At 36.0% G+C, this 15,940-nt stretch overlaps 3 protein-coding genes across 3 annotated transcripts; all 3 read left to right on the forward strand.

The window, feature by feature from the left end:
* The first annotated feature begins 6,454 nt into the window (after nt 1-6,454).
* LOC140016886 (uncharacterized) lies at nt 6,455-9,296 on the forward strand. Its single transcript, XM_072070981.1, has 5 exons — nt 6,455-6,827; nt 6,973-7,171; nt 7,683-7,862; nt 8,353-8,440; nt 8,532-9,296. The coding sequence occupies exons 1-5, from the start codon at nt 6,455-6,457 to the stop codon at nt 9,294-9,296; spliced, it is 1,605 nt and encodes a 534-aa protein (XP_071927082.1).
* A 3,642-nt stretch (nt 9,297-12,938) lies between these two features.
* On the forward strand, nt 12,939-13,760 carry LOC140016887 (zinc finger BED domain-containing protein RICESLEEPER 2-like). Its single transcript, XM_072070987.1, has 3 exons — nt 12,939-13,031; nt 13,094-13,529; nt 13,585-13,760. The coding sequence occupies exons 1-3, from the start codon at nt 12,939-12,941 to the stop codon at nt 13,758-13,760; spliced, it is 705 nt and encodes a 234-aa protein (XP_071927088.1).
* Nucleotides 13,761-13,903: 143 nt separating this feature from the next.
* Nucleotides 13,904-14,808, forward strand: LOC140016889 (zinc finger BED domain-containing protein RICESLEEPER 2-like). Its single transcript, XM_072070990.1, has 2 exons — nt 13,904-14,644; nt 14,767-14,808. The coding sequence occupies exons 1-2, from the start codon at nt 13,904-13,906 to the stop codon at nt 14,806-14,808; spliced, it is 783 nt and encodes a 260-aa protein (XP_071927091.1).
* The last annotated feature ends 1,132 nt before the right edge of the window (nt 14,809-15,940 follow it).

Consider the following 15,940-nt stretch of genomic DNA (forward strand, 5'->3'; position numbering starts at 1 on the left):
CAAGTAGATAATAATAACCATTAGGTGGAATCTAATATTCATAGCTTCAATCCATTAACCACTGTTAAAAATTATAACATTTTCTTATATATGTGAAAGATTTGGAATTGTAGCATGACCGAATATATTTTCACCAAGTTCGGGTAATTCACCCAACAATCAGGAATTTCTTCTGATAGAGAATTCTCCCCAAGATCCAGATATCCAAGAACTTGTATTTCATTCTTCACTTCACACAAAACGTGAGAGATACCTCCTGAAAACAAATAGTTGGAAATTAAGGTCTAAATATGTCAAAGAATGGAAAATTAGTTGTGACTATGGGCCATTGAATGTGTTTGATTATAATGCACATATAAATCTTTAACAATTTCAGAGATATTTGAACTCTTACCATGGAGTTGATTGTGAGAAAGGTCTATAGATCCCAATGATGAATTGAATAACCAAGGTGGAATGGTATCTGAAATTCCTGCGAAGGACAAGTTCAAATTCCGAAGGAGTTTTTGTAACTTCCACGAACTCAATCCAAGTGTTACAAATTGGGCACGAGGAGTCCAACTTGCATTTACTTTTAAGGTCAAGGAGTTTTTAGATGCATCAAAATACCATAAAGCTGAAAAATTGTCTAGGTGACTCTCATTCACAATGCCTTCCATTAAATTGTCGTAAATAATACGCTCTTCAAGTTTGGAAAGCTGTCCAAGACTTTCAGGAAGAGTTCTAGTGAGTTTGTTGTGAGATACATCCCAGAACTCCGAGGATGACAGTTTTCTTAAATTTGATGGAATTGAACCAGATAGAGCATTATCATTTAGCGAAAGGTATTCTAGATTTGTACAGTTGCCAACTGTGCTTGGAATTTGACCATTTAAGTGATTACTGCTTGTATCAAGTGTAATCAAGTCCTCGATGTGAATACTTCACTTGGTAAAGAGGAGCTAAGATTGTTGTTAGATAGATCAAGATATTGAACATTGTATATGTTGGCAATAGAGCTTGGGATATAACCTCAAAAGTGATTGGAGTAAAGATCAAGTGAAACTAGGGAAATTAAAGTGAATAATTGGCTTGGGAGGAAGGTAGCAAAGTTATTGCATGATAGATCTAAAGATGTAAGGGAACTCCAATTCCAAATTCCATCCAAGGAGCCTTTGAATTGATTCCCCCAAGGTTGAGAGAAATGAGATTGTTAAGATGAAAAGACTCATCTCGTAGTGAACCATTCAGATAGTCGAAAGAAAGATTCAAGTGCTTGAGAGAAGTCAAGTTCCAAGGACCTCTGAACAATGGGCATTCAATTGAGGTCACACTTAAATCAAGAGAAGCAAGGGTAGTAAGCCCGAAAATCCATCTAGGGATGAGGTGTCTAAGAAAATTTCTAGAGAGATCCAGAATAGTAAGAGAAGAAAAGTAGGTGTGATTATAGGGGTGCTATCAAGTCGAGTGGTCAAAAGCTTGGCTTGAGCTCCAAAAATAAATACTCGAGTGCTTGACGAGCTTAATCGAGTTTTCATATTATATTTATATTATATATTTTAATTATGGAATGACTATTATGGGTTTGTGTTTTAATAAATTTACATGAAATAATGTTCAGTTAAAAAAAAGTGATGGATGGAAAAATGGTAATGTCATAAATCTAAAATGTAAAAAATTAAAAACAAGAAAAAAAAATCACTCTCGTTTACCTTATTGTCTGAACAAGAATGCACTCTCACAATCTCACTTTCAAAGTTCAAACCTTTAGTACTTCATCGCAGGCCGCAGGTGAGCAAAAACCAGCATCGCGCTTTGCTTCTCTACAAAAGCCACTGGACCTCATCTACTAATTTGCTTCTCCTTTTGGTTTCAACTTCACAACATGATCACGTTGAGCCATTGATTATCTCCTCTGCACTTATAGTTGTAGCATGACTAGCGGCGGAATGTCACTCGATTGTAAAGCACCTGGCAGCCGGCAGTCAATGCAGCTCGTTTGAGGTAATAAAAAACTGACCTTGGTATTTAGGTGTGAATTTTTGAGTCTAAGTTCCCATTCTACTTCGGAATATGAAAACCTAATTTTGGGTCTTTGATAAAAATTGTGGGTTTGGTTGACAGTGAGTAGAGGCTATTAAATTAGCAATTTGTGGCTTAAATTTATGGTGGAATCAAAGGGGAGTAAAAGCTATTGTAAATTTTTGAAGAAAATATGCAAAGTGACACTGGCCCTTCTACTGGTGGTTCAAGATTAACTGCTGTACCTCAGGGACTAGGTAACCTACTGATTCCTACGTTGGTTTTGAAATAGCTTGAGTGAATGTGTGGTTTGCTTGTCTGTTGATTCTACGTTGGGAGCTTGTCTGCTCACTACAAGAAATTTGGCCTTTTGTGACAACAGAGAAAGTTGTCACAATTGAAAATTTTAGTGACGACTTTTAATATCGTCATACTTGATCATGGGTTCGCCCATCAACAGTGACAACACGGGATAAGTCATCACAATATGGATGGCGCGCAACTATCCAGTGTGGCGGGAGATCACCATTGTGACAACTAGTAAACATGTTGTCACTGAAATTGTTCCTACAGCGACAACTTAAAATATCGTCATAATATGGTTGCCAATTCTAAATTAGTGACAACAACTAGTCGTCACTGTCCAAAGCGTTTATTCCCATCTCACTTTCACTAATTCTACTATGTCACCCTAATATTTTCAATATGGCCCATATGTTGTAAATAAATTTTATTAATTCTACTATGACACCCTAACTTTTATATTTTGACCCCATATACCACCTTAATTCTACTATGGGCCATGTGTTGTAAATAAATTTTATTAATTCTACTATGACGCCCTAACTTTTACATTTTAGCCCCATATACCACCTTAATTTTTCAATATGGCCCATGTATTGTAAATAAATTTTATTAATTCTATTCTATGACACCCTAACTATTACATTTTAGCCCCATATGCCACCCTAATTTTTTCTATATGGCCCATATGCTGTAAATAAATTTAATTAATTATGTTATGACACCCGAACTTTTATATTTTAGCCTTGTATTTGGTAAACTAATCTCATTAACTCTACCATGACATCTTATCTTTTGCAATTTAGCCTCGTATGTGATAAAGAAAGGTTTTATTAATTCTATTATGGCATCCTATGCTTTTACACTTTAGGTTATGTTCATCATTAGCAAAATGAGGAAAGTATTGTAAAAAACAATGTTTGCCTATTTTTTAATTATTCCAAACGTAACTAATACCTTGTTATAAAGTTAAAAAATATCATGAATTCATTATTTAGTTCTCTTGACAAGATATGAGAAATTACTGATTAATATAGTGTCAAAATAATGGTAGAGAATAATAAAATTTAATATGAAATTAAGTAAAAATCTTGACAATTGCATGATTGGAGTTTGTTATATATTACAATTTACAATAATTAAATTGTTTATGGTTTATGAGTCAGTACTTGTATCAAATAGATTTAGTATTTCATGCATGTATTAGTAAACCATTTTGGTTATTTGATCAACTAAACAGATTGTTTGGTCTTGTCAGACCACAATTCGTGCATAATTGATAAAATTATTAAATTGATACCAAAAATATTTGCATTAAAAGATCTTTTTTTGAATCATAAACATATTTTTAATAAGCCTTTTAGTTTTTGAACATTATTTTTGGTAGAGATCCTAATGTTGAGATGCTTTGAATCAGGGATCTTCAACCTTTGCTGAGCTGTTCGGGGAGGCGTTATTTCTATAAAAAAAGGTTCAACAATTTAGAGAGAGAAGGCGTTATTTTTTAGTGTGTAATAGTGGAAGCGGGAAGCTGAAAATTGAAGGAGTAGAGGCGGGGTTCTAAAAGAAGCAGAAACGACGTCATTTGAAGTTGATTTGGAAGAAAAACACTCAACAACACTTAGCCAAATTTCAGACAAAACTCATTTCCCTCTTTCTTTGCCTTCGGACACCATCTTCTTCTCATTCTCTCCACTGCGATCTTGCTAAAATTACTGAGATAATCACTAAATTGTGCTACCCAAACTGATAGGGCAGCTTTAGTAGAGTAGGAGATAACAAATATCCCTAGTTCGTCATGGCATATGACCATGAATTTTGGGAAAAAGCTAGAGTTTGAAGACTGAATTAGAAGGAAAAGAAGACCTAAGGTTGTCACGGCATAATTTGAGGTAAAAAAATCTCAATATTTTCCATCTATTTTCCAACAGTTCTGTCTAATATAGGTCGTATGAGATGAATGTTGAGTTGTGGGAGTGAAACGAAGTGGAAGGGAGGGTTGTGAGCTACATGTTGAGCTGAATCTATGTTGAGCTGAATCTTGGAAGGGAGGGTTGTGACCATGAATTTTCGTCATACTGCTATGGCTGTTTGTCAATGTGTCTTCTGCCCATTATGTGTAGGCTTATCACAGTCTTTGCTTGAATTTGAGTTTAGTGTTGGGTGCTGTAAATATCTGTTGTTTGTGTAATGAAGGGATTTTCTGAAGAGTTTTTATTCTGTAATTTTAGATTTGATATTGGTATTTTCCTGTTTAAAAGTCACATTCAAGGGGAATTCATATTTCCCTTCGTGCTTCTGCCAAAGTCACATTCAAGGGGATTGTTGATTTTTGGACTAGTCAAAATAGAAGTGACCTGCCTAATGGACAAGAAACTGAACCGTAGCATAATTCATTTTCAGTCAACCACAGATGGATTGTTGGGCTACAATGTATACAATTCTAGCTTCTCTTAGGAATGAAGAATGTCAAGACTTCACTAAGAACCAATTTTCAGTTGTTACTGCAGTTGTCCTCTATTGTCTGCTTCTTCCATATTTTTCCCTTTTTCATGTGAACCCATTTCAAACATTTAGGAACAAATCCCCTACTGATGATAAATTGACATGATTTGGAATTCTCATTTCAAGCCATTCTTGCTACAACTATTTAATTATTAGTTTTCATCCATTAATATCACCATTCTTGCTGAGATGTGGATCTGTACTCTGTATTTCAAGTACAGAATACTATGCTGAAACTTTGTGGATCAGTTGTTTCCACGAAACTTACTCAGCTTATAAGCAAGAATGCAAGCAACTTCACTCCAGAATATTCTAGTGAGATAAAACAAAAAATGAAAGAAATAAGATGGTAAGCAACTTTGTCTGAGGAATGCAAGTGATTCTGACTGATTCACCTGTTTGTAATATCTACTCCCATTAAACGGGTTGCCACAATTGGTGCATTATGTTTGGGTATCTATTTTCTGTATATTTCTTCACTAATTAGCTTTTTCATTGGAGCCTTAGTTGAAAAATAGTTCTCAGCTTTTTCATTGCCTTTGTTGTAGCTGCTTTACATTGGACTCAAGAGACAATTAGGTCCATTTTTACCTCTGTTCTTCTAATTTCTCATTACTTGTCAGGTAACTTCTTTAAACTGACTCTTGAAGAACTGACTTGTTTTTGCTTTAATAGATTGCTTTACACTGCTTTACAGCTTTCCAGTGTAAATCTATTGCTTCATAACTAGCATATCTATGCTTATTTCTGGTTGTAATGTGTAGATAAAAATTTGTGACTTATCTTCTGGATTTGTAACTCTAGGAAATGGACAAAAATTGGATGAAACTTGATAATAGAAAGGACGAGTCTTATAAACTTGGGGTGGCTGCTTTCTTAAAATTCGCATATTCTCGAAAGGCAAAACATCTTACGATAGCTTGCCCTTGTAAACAATGCAATAACTTCTGCAACCATACAAAAAGTGTGGTGGAGGACCACTTATTTACATTTGGAATTAGAAAAAGTTACACCAGATGGATACATCATGGTGAACAATTTTGACAGGAAATTAGAGAGAATAGTAATCTGGGCGGTGATGAAGAAGGGGATACTGACAATGAGGATTTAAACCTTATGCTCAATGACATAGGCACTGCATAATGGGGGGGAATTGGTTTAGTAGGGAAGATGATGGTGAAGGGAGTTCAATGTTGAATGCTAGTGAGACTGATGCCTTCCTAAAATTGTTGAAAGATGGATAAAGGGAACTTTATCCTGGAAACAAATTTTACTCAAAACTGTCTTTTTTAGTCACTTTCTACATCTCAAAACGATGAACGGGTGGACTATAAACTCATTTAACACATTGCTAGAGGTCTTTAAGAAGGCACTACCTCCCGAAGCTTCAGTTCCTAAGTCTTTCTCTGATGCTAAAAAAAGTATTCGAGACTTAGGGTTCATATCTGAAAAAATACATACCTGTGTCAATGATTGTGTCATCTTCTGCAAGGAATATGAAAATTTGGACACTTGTCCAAATCTAAATTGCAAAGAGCCCCGCTATAAGTCAAAAGGTTAAAAAATTTCACGAAAAGTTCTTCGCTATTTTCCCTTGAAACCCAGGCTTCAACTCTTATATGCCCACAAGGAAATAGCTTTAGATATGCGGTGGCATAAAGAAAAGCGTGTAGATGATGGTAACACCATGAGGCATCCGACGGACAGCGAAGCATGGAAACATTTTGATAAATTATATCCAGATTTTGCTCATGATCCTAGAAATGTCAGGTTTGGCCTTGCGACTGATGGTTTCAATCCTTTTGGAACCATGACATCGACTTATAGCATTTGGTCTGTTTTTGTTGTACCATATAATCTGTCTCCCTGGAAATGTATGAAAGACCCATTCTTTTTAGTGTCAATGTTGATTCCTGGTCCTAAATCCCCGAAAAATGAGATCTGCGTCTACATGACACCTCTAGTAGATGAGTTGAATGAATTTTGGGATGATCTAGAAACTTATGATACATATACTGGTCAGAAATTTACACTATGTGTTGCTTTATTTTGGACTATAAATGACTTCCCCGCCTATGCTATGTTATCTGGATGGAGTACTAAAGGGTATCAGGCTTGTCCAATTTGCATGGCAGAAACATCCTGTATGCATTTGAAACATAGGAAAAAATTATGCTACACAGGCCATCATCGCTTCTTGCCTAGTGATCATCATTGGCGTAGAGAAAGAAAGCCACTTGATGGTAAAGTTGGATTTTAGGAATCCTGTTATTCCCTTATCTGGAAAAGAAGTTCTGGAACAAGTAGAAAGAGTTGAGATACAGTTTGGGAAAACAGCAAATCAAGGCAAGGAAGCGCAAAGGTGATGCCAGTAGGCTTAATTGGACAAAGAAAAGTTGTTTTTTTGACTTACCTTAATGGTCGAATCTAAAATTGCGGCATAATTTAGATGTCATGCATACAGTGAAAAATGTATCGGAGAGTGTCTTTGCTACTATTATGGATATTGATAGCAAAACTAAAGACAGCTGGTAGTGTCGCAATGATTTGAAGGAGTTAGGTATAAAAAAAGAGTTGCACTTGATTCAGAATGGTGATGTTTACATCATGTCTCATGCTTGCTACCAGCTAACAAAAGAGGAAAAGAAAAAAATATCTGATTTCTTAACTTTTATCAAATTTTCGGATGGCTTTGCTTCAAATATATCTCGATGCATAAAGAATGGGCAATTCCAGCTTTCCGGAATGAAGAGTCATGACTTTCACATTTTCATTCAACGAATACTCCCACTTGCAATTCGTGGAAGCTTAACTAAAGAAGTTCGACAAATGCTGTTTGAATTAAGTGATTTGATTAAAAAGTTGTGTGCTAGAACATTGCATTGGGATGTACTACAGGAGTGTGATAGAAAAATTCCTGTGATATTGTGCAAATTAGAGAGACTATTCACTCCTGCCTTCTTCGACATAATGCTGCACGTGCTGGTTCACCTACTTGCCGAAACAATTCTTGCTGGCCCATCTCAATATCGTTGTATGTTCCCATTTGAGATGTATGCCGTCGTACATATATAGTGTCTTTTTGTTAGTCAATTATTATAATTCCTGTGATTCTTACTCCAATGAATACTAATATTTCCTATTTTTATTAAAATAAGAAAAATAGGAATACTTAAAAGTTATGTGTAGAATAAGGCTCACCCAGAGGGATGTATTGCCGAGTGGTACATAGACAAAAAATGCTTGACATTCTGCTCTATGTATTTGGATAATGTCGAGACAATATTCAACAGGCCCGAGAGTAACAATGAAAGAGTTGACAAACACGGGCAGCTGTCAATATTTTCAGGCTCTGCATGTCCATTTGGAGGGTCTAAACATCGATATTTACCTAATTCAGAGCTAACAAAGATCCACACCTTTTGCTAAATAACTGTAATGAGCTCGATGACTACATCAAGTAATGTACTAGTCTTAAACTCAGCTTATATTTTATGACTATGACTCACCTGTAAAATTATGCTAACATATTTTTTTTGCTAGTGAGCATAAAACCTTGTTGGAAGCTGAATGCACTGAAAATGTTATTCAACGGCATGATAAGGAGTTTGCTACATGGTTCAAAGAATGTGTAGGGTCTAATTAACTTATTAGTTGTTTGGACTTCTTATGGCTATAGTTTAAATAATATATCATTTTAACTTTTCTCAATCTCTGAACAGGTGTTATATGGTTCCCAACCTTGGAATAATGAATTTCGCTCATTGACCTTAGGTTTAGACAATAGAATTTGTATGTATACAGGTTTCATGGCTAATGGGTATAGATTTCACACTGAAGATCGTGAAAGAGAGAGAAAAATGCAAAATAGTGGTATCGTAGTGAAAGGCGAGCATGGTAATAATATCATTGATTTTTATGGTCTCCTAAAAGAAATTATTGAAGTGAGGTTCTGGTTTGAAAAGAAAAATGTTGTCCTATTTAAGTGTGACTGGTGGAAACTAGATGATAGTTCTGGCCTGCAAATAGACAAGGATTGGGGTATCACAAGTGTGAATTCATCAAGAAGATGGTATGAAGACCAACCTTATGTCCTTCCTCAACATGTGGAACAAGTATTTTATATTGAGGACCTGAAATTAGGTAGAAACTGGTATGTAGTTGAGAGGTTCGGTCCAAGAAATTGTTATGATGTTCCTGAACATGTGGACAAAGAGGCAATAGTTGAGGAGATATATCAAGAGGAAGCACAAGCAGGGGAATTCAATATTATAATAGATCTCGATAATCCCCTACCAATTTCAAGAGAAGATGGCAATCTATTAAAGTACGCGCCTTCATCCGTTATTCATGGTGACCAATCAAAGAAAGGAAATCAACAAGCTGATGAAGACTTTATTGATGACAGTGACATTGGGGACCCTAATAGTTGCGATAATGAAGAAGATGAGGATATTCTTAGTGATAGTGACACTGATTCATATTAGATGACATCGATTCAATATGAATCTAATGGTTGTTGGTATCTTGAGTACAACTTCTACTTTAGTTGCATTGCTTTTGTCATCTTGTTTGACTTATCTTTTGCCTATTAAACTACATAAAAAGGATATATTTAGACTACATTGAATGTTTGGTTAGTTGCTACTTTCAGATTGCTGGACCCGAAACGAGAGCTCAAACACTTAGAAGACAGGCACAGCAAAAGCAACTATCACCACCTTCAAATCAGCAACAAGGTCCATTTGCAAGTACTAGCTCAAATGGCACTGCTACCTTTGTGACGCCAGCATCTTCACCACAAAATGTTACTGCTGGTTCAAACAACGGGCAGCCTCACACTCCTGAATCATTTGCATCAGATGCAAATGAGACTGCGCGATCTCATGATGGTCAAAATGATAATAGTAGTACCAACTTCTGCACTTACATTTCTAGTTCTTTTATTTTGTTTGAACTATTATAGCTAATTTAGTCTTGAATTTTGTTTAACCATAGCTGTGCCATTGCCAAAAAGAAGGGGTCGTACTAGAAACATTATATTGGCCCGCAAAAGAGAGGATAATGAAACTCTAACTATTGAGGTTGACCCTTCCATTCGGCGCATAGTAGGAAAGGACTCTCAATACTTCATTAGTTAGAGTGGCTGTGTTGTTAGGAAGTTTGGAAGGCTTAATGTTGACAAATGGTCACATCTTGAGGCTAAATATAGAGAGAACATCTACAAGACGGTTATGATATTTGTATTTTTTTTGCTTATATCACTACTAGAATGAATTGTTTGATCTTTATACTCATGCAATATTCTTATGTACTTCTATGTAATTTTTCGATACTTATATTTGTCTAGTAGGATGACTTCCAATTTGAGAATAACATCACCTCAAAAACTGCGATAAATAGGCAGTTGAACATCTGGTATCGGAATCACCGATATCGGTTGCACAAGTATTTTCTAATTTTTGGGACGAAGGAGGAAGCAATTCAACATGTTCCTGAAGGTGTATCAGCTGAGGATTGGACATGGATGTGCAACTACTTTGGAAGTGAAGAATTCAAGATCTAGTTACATACTTGAATTAGTCTTACCTAAATATAAAATTTATTTCAAATGTTTAGAATTACTGCTGGTTGTTTATATATTACAGAAAATCAGTGACCGTAACAAAGTAAATCGTGCCAAGAATGAAACTCATACTACTGTGGGAACAAAGTCACTTGCTAGAGTTGTTAAAGAGAAGGTAATCAATTAAAACTGTTTGGAGATTCCATTATACTTTTTGTCCTTCTTCACTCTCAAAGTCTGGCGTCAAACTTATTATTTGACAGAAGAGGAAGGAGGGAGTGGAGCTTTCAGAGATAGAAACGTTTGAAATTAGTCGTACATCAAAGAAGACAGGAGGGCTGATAAATGATCTAGCGAAAGAGACTTTGGTGTGAGATGTCATTCTATTTTTATGCATTTACAACTCCTTTGTGACATGCCTTTTAACACCTAAGCTATAATGTCTTGTCTAGGCAACAATGAAAGAGATGGAAGCTACAACTTCAATGAGTAGTGCTGAAATTTGTCAATAATAACTTGGATACATATCTGGACAGCTTCTTAGCCGCAGCACAACCAAGAGACAAGCAATGGAGATTGACCACTTGAGGAGTGAAATTGAAGAACATCGAAGACGGGCAGATGCGGCAGAGCAATGAGCTACACAAATTGCAGAGGAATTCAATGCCCAAAAGGAGCTAATTAAGAGTTTACAAGATCAGCAACTTGAAACTAGGGAGCTGTACGAGGAGTTGATAGCTCAAATGAATGACTTGCGCAAATGATAGACTTCAAAAAAGGTGAGGAGATAGATTCTTTGCTTTTATTTTGGCTGAAACTCTCTTTTTGACTGATTTTTTTACTTATTAAGTTCACAATAGTTGGATATGCTGAAACTCTAAAGAAAAGTTTTTTTTCAATGCAGTCTAGCTTCATATTTTGATCGTGAGAAGACTGATGCATATGCTGCTAGAGATGATTGAAATCTGACCTGGTTCTGTAGTCTATGCTTTAGTTTAGAAATCTATCACTCTATCTTCTGGGAAAGATATGTATTGGCCATTACTACTTATGCTGATTATGTAGGATTACTATATTCCCAACATTTACGATTCACTTTTGTTTTGATTAATTTATAGATGTGTTATGGCCAAATATATGACTTTGCGGCATATATTCTATGTTGATTTTGCCTTTTGTCAAATCGAATGTTTTGTTATATTTGTTGAAAATGCCAGCTTTAGTTCCTATATTTGTATTGGTCAATTTCAACTCCTTAAGACAAAACTCAGTGACAACCTTCCCAAAAGATGTCACTCTTAGCCAAATTTAATTTTTTTGCTATAATTGTCAGAACGAGAGCCGTGACAATATTATACTTGTAATGAACAATGCGGCTCTTCTAGGCAAAGTTGTAAGTTCACTAAGTGACGAAATATTTTTGTCACTGAATACTAGGAATGAGAGTGACAAGTTCAAGTCATCACCGTGCTCGTTCAAATTTGTGACGACTTTTGCTACCTTTTATGACAAAAAAAATTTGTGAAACAGTGACAAGAAAATTCGTTGCAGAATACTAACCATTAGTGACGACTTACTCTTCATCATTAAATAACAATATTTAGTGACAACTTTGAAGAGGTTGTCACACGTACCCATTTGTGACATAGAATTAGTGACAACCATGTGACAATGGAAAAAGTCGTCACTATACGCATATAATGACGACTTGTTTATTTTAGTGATGACTTTTTATTGTCACAAAAGGCCAAATTTCTTGTAGTGGCTAATTCTATGTTGGCGTTTTTTTGGAAGGACCCTGCGAGCCTGCATATTTTCAGTTTCTAGAATGTTTCTACTTGCTATATCCCGTATGAATTCCTGGAAACATTTTGCTATCCTTGGCGTTGAATTACTGGCCTCAACAAAAGATTTGTGCAAAAGACTAAGTTGACTGCTTAGATTTTGGCTCATTGTTTGGTTTTAAATGGACCTTGCCCCCATGCAATTGGCTAAACCGACATGTAATGTAAATTGGCATGTTCTTGGGGAAAAAAACCAACATGTAATCCTTTTAGTTTAAGACTTAATGATCCCTGTGAGATTAATGTACGAATAGTTTAAGACTTAATCATAGCTAATGGTTTTTTTTTTGGCAAATTGAAGGTGGATGTAGTCCACCTAAGGTTTCTTCTATCCCTCAGCTATCAAATGTAGGTTCATCCTCTCTAATATTGCTCGACAGTCCTATTTTTATTAACAACAACACAACTCCAAATCCAGAAATACATGTGGTTGATTAAGGAACTGAAAAAACTCTAGTTGAGAATGAAGGAACACAAGTGAATGCTATGGAGAAAAAAGTAAAAGAAGAGAGCAAAATAAAGGTGATGATGAATTCCACATTCCAAAAAGAAGTAAAACATCACAAGTTTGGGATGACTTTGAAGAAATTGAAGAAAATGGCACATTCTATGCCACACGCGTCCATTGTAGGGAAAAACTTTCAAAGGGTAAATCTAAGCAAACTTCAAGCATGTTAAGGCACCAGATTTTGTGTCCAGCTAGAAAAGTGCATCTCAGAATGGTAGCACAGCAGACAAAACTAAATTTTCAGCCAGCTGATGAGATATTTTCGACTTTATCGGCATTACATACTGGCAAGTTTGATATGGAGGCAATGAGGGAGGCTGCTGCACATTGGGTGTTAATGCATGAGCATCCATCACTATCTTGAAGGAAGAAGGTTTTAACATCATGATGAGATGGGGAATGCCAGAGTGGCAAAAGATCTCTCGGAGAACGGCAAAATATGATTGTGTGACAGTCTATAAAGTTGAAAAGAACAAGTTGAAGAACAAGTTGAAGCATGTGCAAAAAGTGAGCATCACAACCGACCTTTGGAAATCTAAAAATCAGAAAATAGAGTATGTGGTCATCACCGGACATTGGATTGACTCAAATTGGAAGCTTCAGAAGAGAATTCTCAATTTTGTTTGCATACCACCACCTCGACGTGGGGTGGAGATTGCTGCTGCAATTTTTAAGTGTGCGAAGGAATGGGAAATTGTTCACAAGATACATACTATATCTGTCGATAATGCCTCCAACAACGATGTTGCTATCCGACTTTTGAAGGATGACTTCTCTAGATCAAAAAAGTTGCTATGTGGAGGCAAACTTTTTCATGTTCAATGTTGTGCACACATCTTGAACCTTGTGGTATCAAGATGGCCTTTCCAAGATAGTGGACATCACCAACAATATTAGGGAAAGTGTGGAATTTGTCAATCGCTCCGAGGGAAGAGCTTTGTTGTTTGCTGAGATTGCCCAACAGCTCCGAATACCCGGGAAAAAAATGCTTTATGATTGTCGGACTAGATGGAATGCCACTTCAAGATGCTGAATTGTGCCATCAAATTCAGAGATGTTTTTCCCCGCTTTCGAGATAGAGAGCCACTTTATGATTTTTGCCCATCTCCTGATGATTGGGATAAAGTAGAAAAGGTTTGCTCTATCTTGGAGAAATTTTGAACAGCCACACATATTATGTCTGGGACTGATTATCCTACAAGCAACTTGTTCCTTCAAGAGGTGGCAAAAATTAAGAAAGTTTTAGATGCTCAAGTCAATGATAAAGACGACTTCATCCGGGCCATGGTAAAAAAGATGAAATCCAAGTTTGATAAATATTGGGGCGACTGTAATTTGCTAATGGCAATTGCTGCCATTTTAGATCCGAGACAGAAAATGCAAGTTGTAGAGTTCGCATACCCTCAAATGTATCCTCCTTACCAAGCTCAAGAACATATTTCAAATGTTCGAAAAGTCCTATTTGATCTTTATGAGGAATATGTTGCTTTAATGGCAAGTATAGAAGGAAGAGCAATGGAAGATTGTTCTTTAGAAGGGCCGCGAAAAAATGCACCAGCTTCTTCTTCTTGGGATGATTTCGATATCTATTGTGATGAAGTTGAGACTAATGAACTCCTTAAGTCAGAATTGGTTGATTATTTAGATAAGCCTCACCAAAAGACTGGAGTAGACCTGAAAGCATTTGATTGCTTGGAATGGTGGAAAATAAATCGAATTTCCTATCTAGTATTGTCTCAAATGGCTTGTGATATATTGGCTATTCCAGTAAGTACAATGGCATCTGAGGCCACGTTTAGTGCCGAGACTCGAGTAATAGACTCCTATCGAGCTTCACTTCACTTGGATACTATTCAAGTGTTGCTGTGTGTCGGAGATTGGTGTAGAAATCTCCATGGAGTCAAAAAGAAAATGAAGGTAATATTCAGTATTTTAGTATTTGAGACCACTATTTGTGCATAAGTTACTCAATTTATTATTTTCTAAATTATTTCTAACTTTTAATGTTTTGTTTTCTTTCCCTTTCTTCTAATATGCAGCAAGTTAAGATAATTAAAGAAGTTGAGTTGCCAAAAGTATGAAGATGTCTCTCAAACAGCCAGGTTTAGTAGTATGGTCCTTATGGAATCTTGTAGTTCTTAATTACTTTTTTCTTACTTTTGTCCCTTAAATTGATACAACTGCATTCTTGATAGGACTGCAATTTTTGAATAGCAGGTTGTCCTCTGATGCATACTGGGATGCCAAGTAGATTAGCACCTTTCTTTTGTTAAACAAGCTGTGGTTGCACTTGTTCTTTTGAATCTTGATGCATACTAGAATCTTGTGTGCTTGCCTTGCGGTGGTTGTTCATTTTTTGATATCTTGATGGACTGATCAGTGATAGTTCAAGCCGACTTGTTACTTTTGTATTTTGTAATGCTCGAAACTTTTGACACTAATTTGGAATGTTAACTAATCAGTGGTGGTTCAAGTCTATTTCAATATCTCGTTAACTTTTATTTGCGAGGATGTTAACTGATATTATATGTAATTTGGGATGAATTTGAAAAGGCAAACCTATTTCACTATATACACTTGTTAGTCATGGTTTATATTGGAAATCTGGAAATTAGGATATTGAATTTGGAAGTTTGGATTTTGAGAAAATAGGAACTCGAGCTCGAGCTCGATCTCGAGTAGCTTAGGCTTGATATTTACTATAACTCAAACGAGTCAAGCTCGAGTTTAATTTTTATTTTATCGAGTCGAGCTCGAGCTCAAATTTATATACTCGTTCGAGCTCGAGCTCGAGTAACACTGATTGCGATTGAGTTTAAGCTCGAGTATGGTGTTACTCGAGCTCGACTCGACTCGATAGCAGCCCTAGGTGTAAACGAGTTGAGAAATATGAAGGGATCATGTTAAAGAAGGGATCATATTAAGTTTTGATACTTTGCCATCAAGTTGTGGATTCTACCTTTTACAAGACTCTTTGCAGCACCAGATTTGCCATCAAGTTGGGATTGAAGTTTTTTACTCTTTTGGCCCCTTTCATCTGATGAAAGTAGAACTTGTAATCGAGAATAGGGACAAGCAAAAAGACTAATGAGAAATGAAAAGCCAAAGACTTAGATTCTGTTTGATAATCAAATTCAGTACTTAAATTTAATGATTCAGATCTTAACATATTCAAGTTGTTTGATAACTAAAAATTGAATATTGGAATTAATT

This window comes from Coffea arabica, chromosome 1e (genome assembly GCF_036785885.1).
Source record: "Coffea arabica cultivar ET-39 chromosome 1e, Coffea Arabica ET-39 HiFi, whole genome shotgun sequence".
NCBI lineage: Eukaryota > Viridiplantae > Streptophyta > Magnoliopsida > Gentianales > Rubiaceae > Coffea > Coffea arabica.

Excerpts from the sequence above, each read along its gene's own strand:
- LOC140016886 (XM_072070981.1), top strand. The coding sequence starts at position 6,455 with ATGCGGTGGCATAAAGAAAAGCGTGTAGATGATGGTAACACCATGAGG. Across the intron at positions 6,828-6,972 it reads AACTTATGATACATATACTG|GAAAAAATTATGCTACACAG; the intron begins GTCAGAAATTTA and ends TTTGAAACATAG. Across the intron at positions 7,863-8,352 it reads TGTATGTTCCCATTTGAGAT|TGAGCATAAAACCTTGTTGG; the intron begins GTATGCCGTCGT and ends TTTTTTTGCTAG.
- LOC140016887 (XM_072070987.1), top strand. The coding sequence starts at position 12,939 with ATGGTAGCACAGCAGACAAAACTAAATTTTCAGCCAGCTGATGAGATA. Across the intron at positions 13,032-13,093 it reads CTGGCAAGTTTGATATGGAG|GAAGAAGGTTTTAACATCAT; the intron begins GCAATGAGGGAG and ends ACTATCTTGAAG. Across the intron at positions 13,530-13,584 it reads AAAAAAGTTGCTATGTGGAG|ATGGCCTTTCCAAGATAGTG; the intron begins GCAAACTTTTTC and ends TGTGGTATCAAG.
- LOC140016889 (XM_072070990.1), top strand. The coding sequence starts at position 13,904 with ATGTCTGGGACTGATTATCCTACAAGCAACTTGTTCCTTCAAGAGGTG. Across the intron at positions 14,645-14,766 it reads GAGTCAAAAAGAAAATGAAG|CAAGTTAAGATAATTAAAGA; the intron begins GTAATATTCAGT and ends TCTAATATGCAG.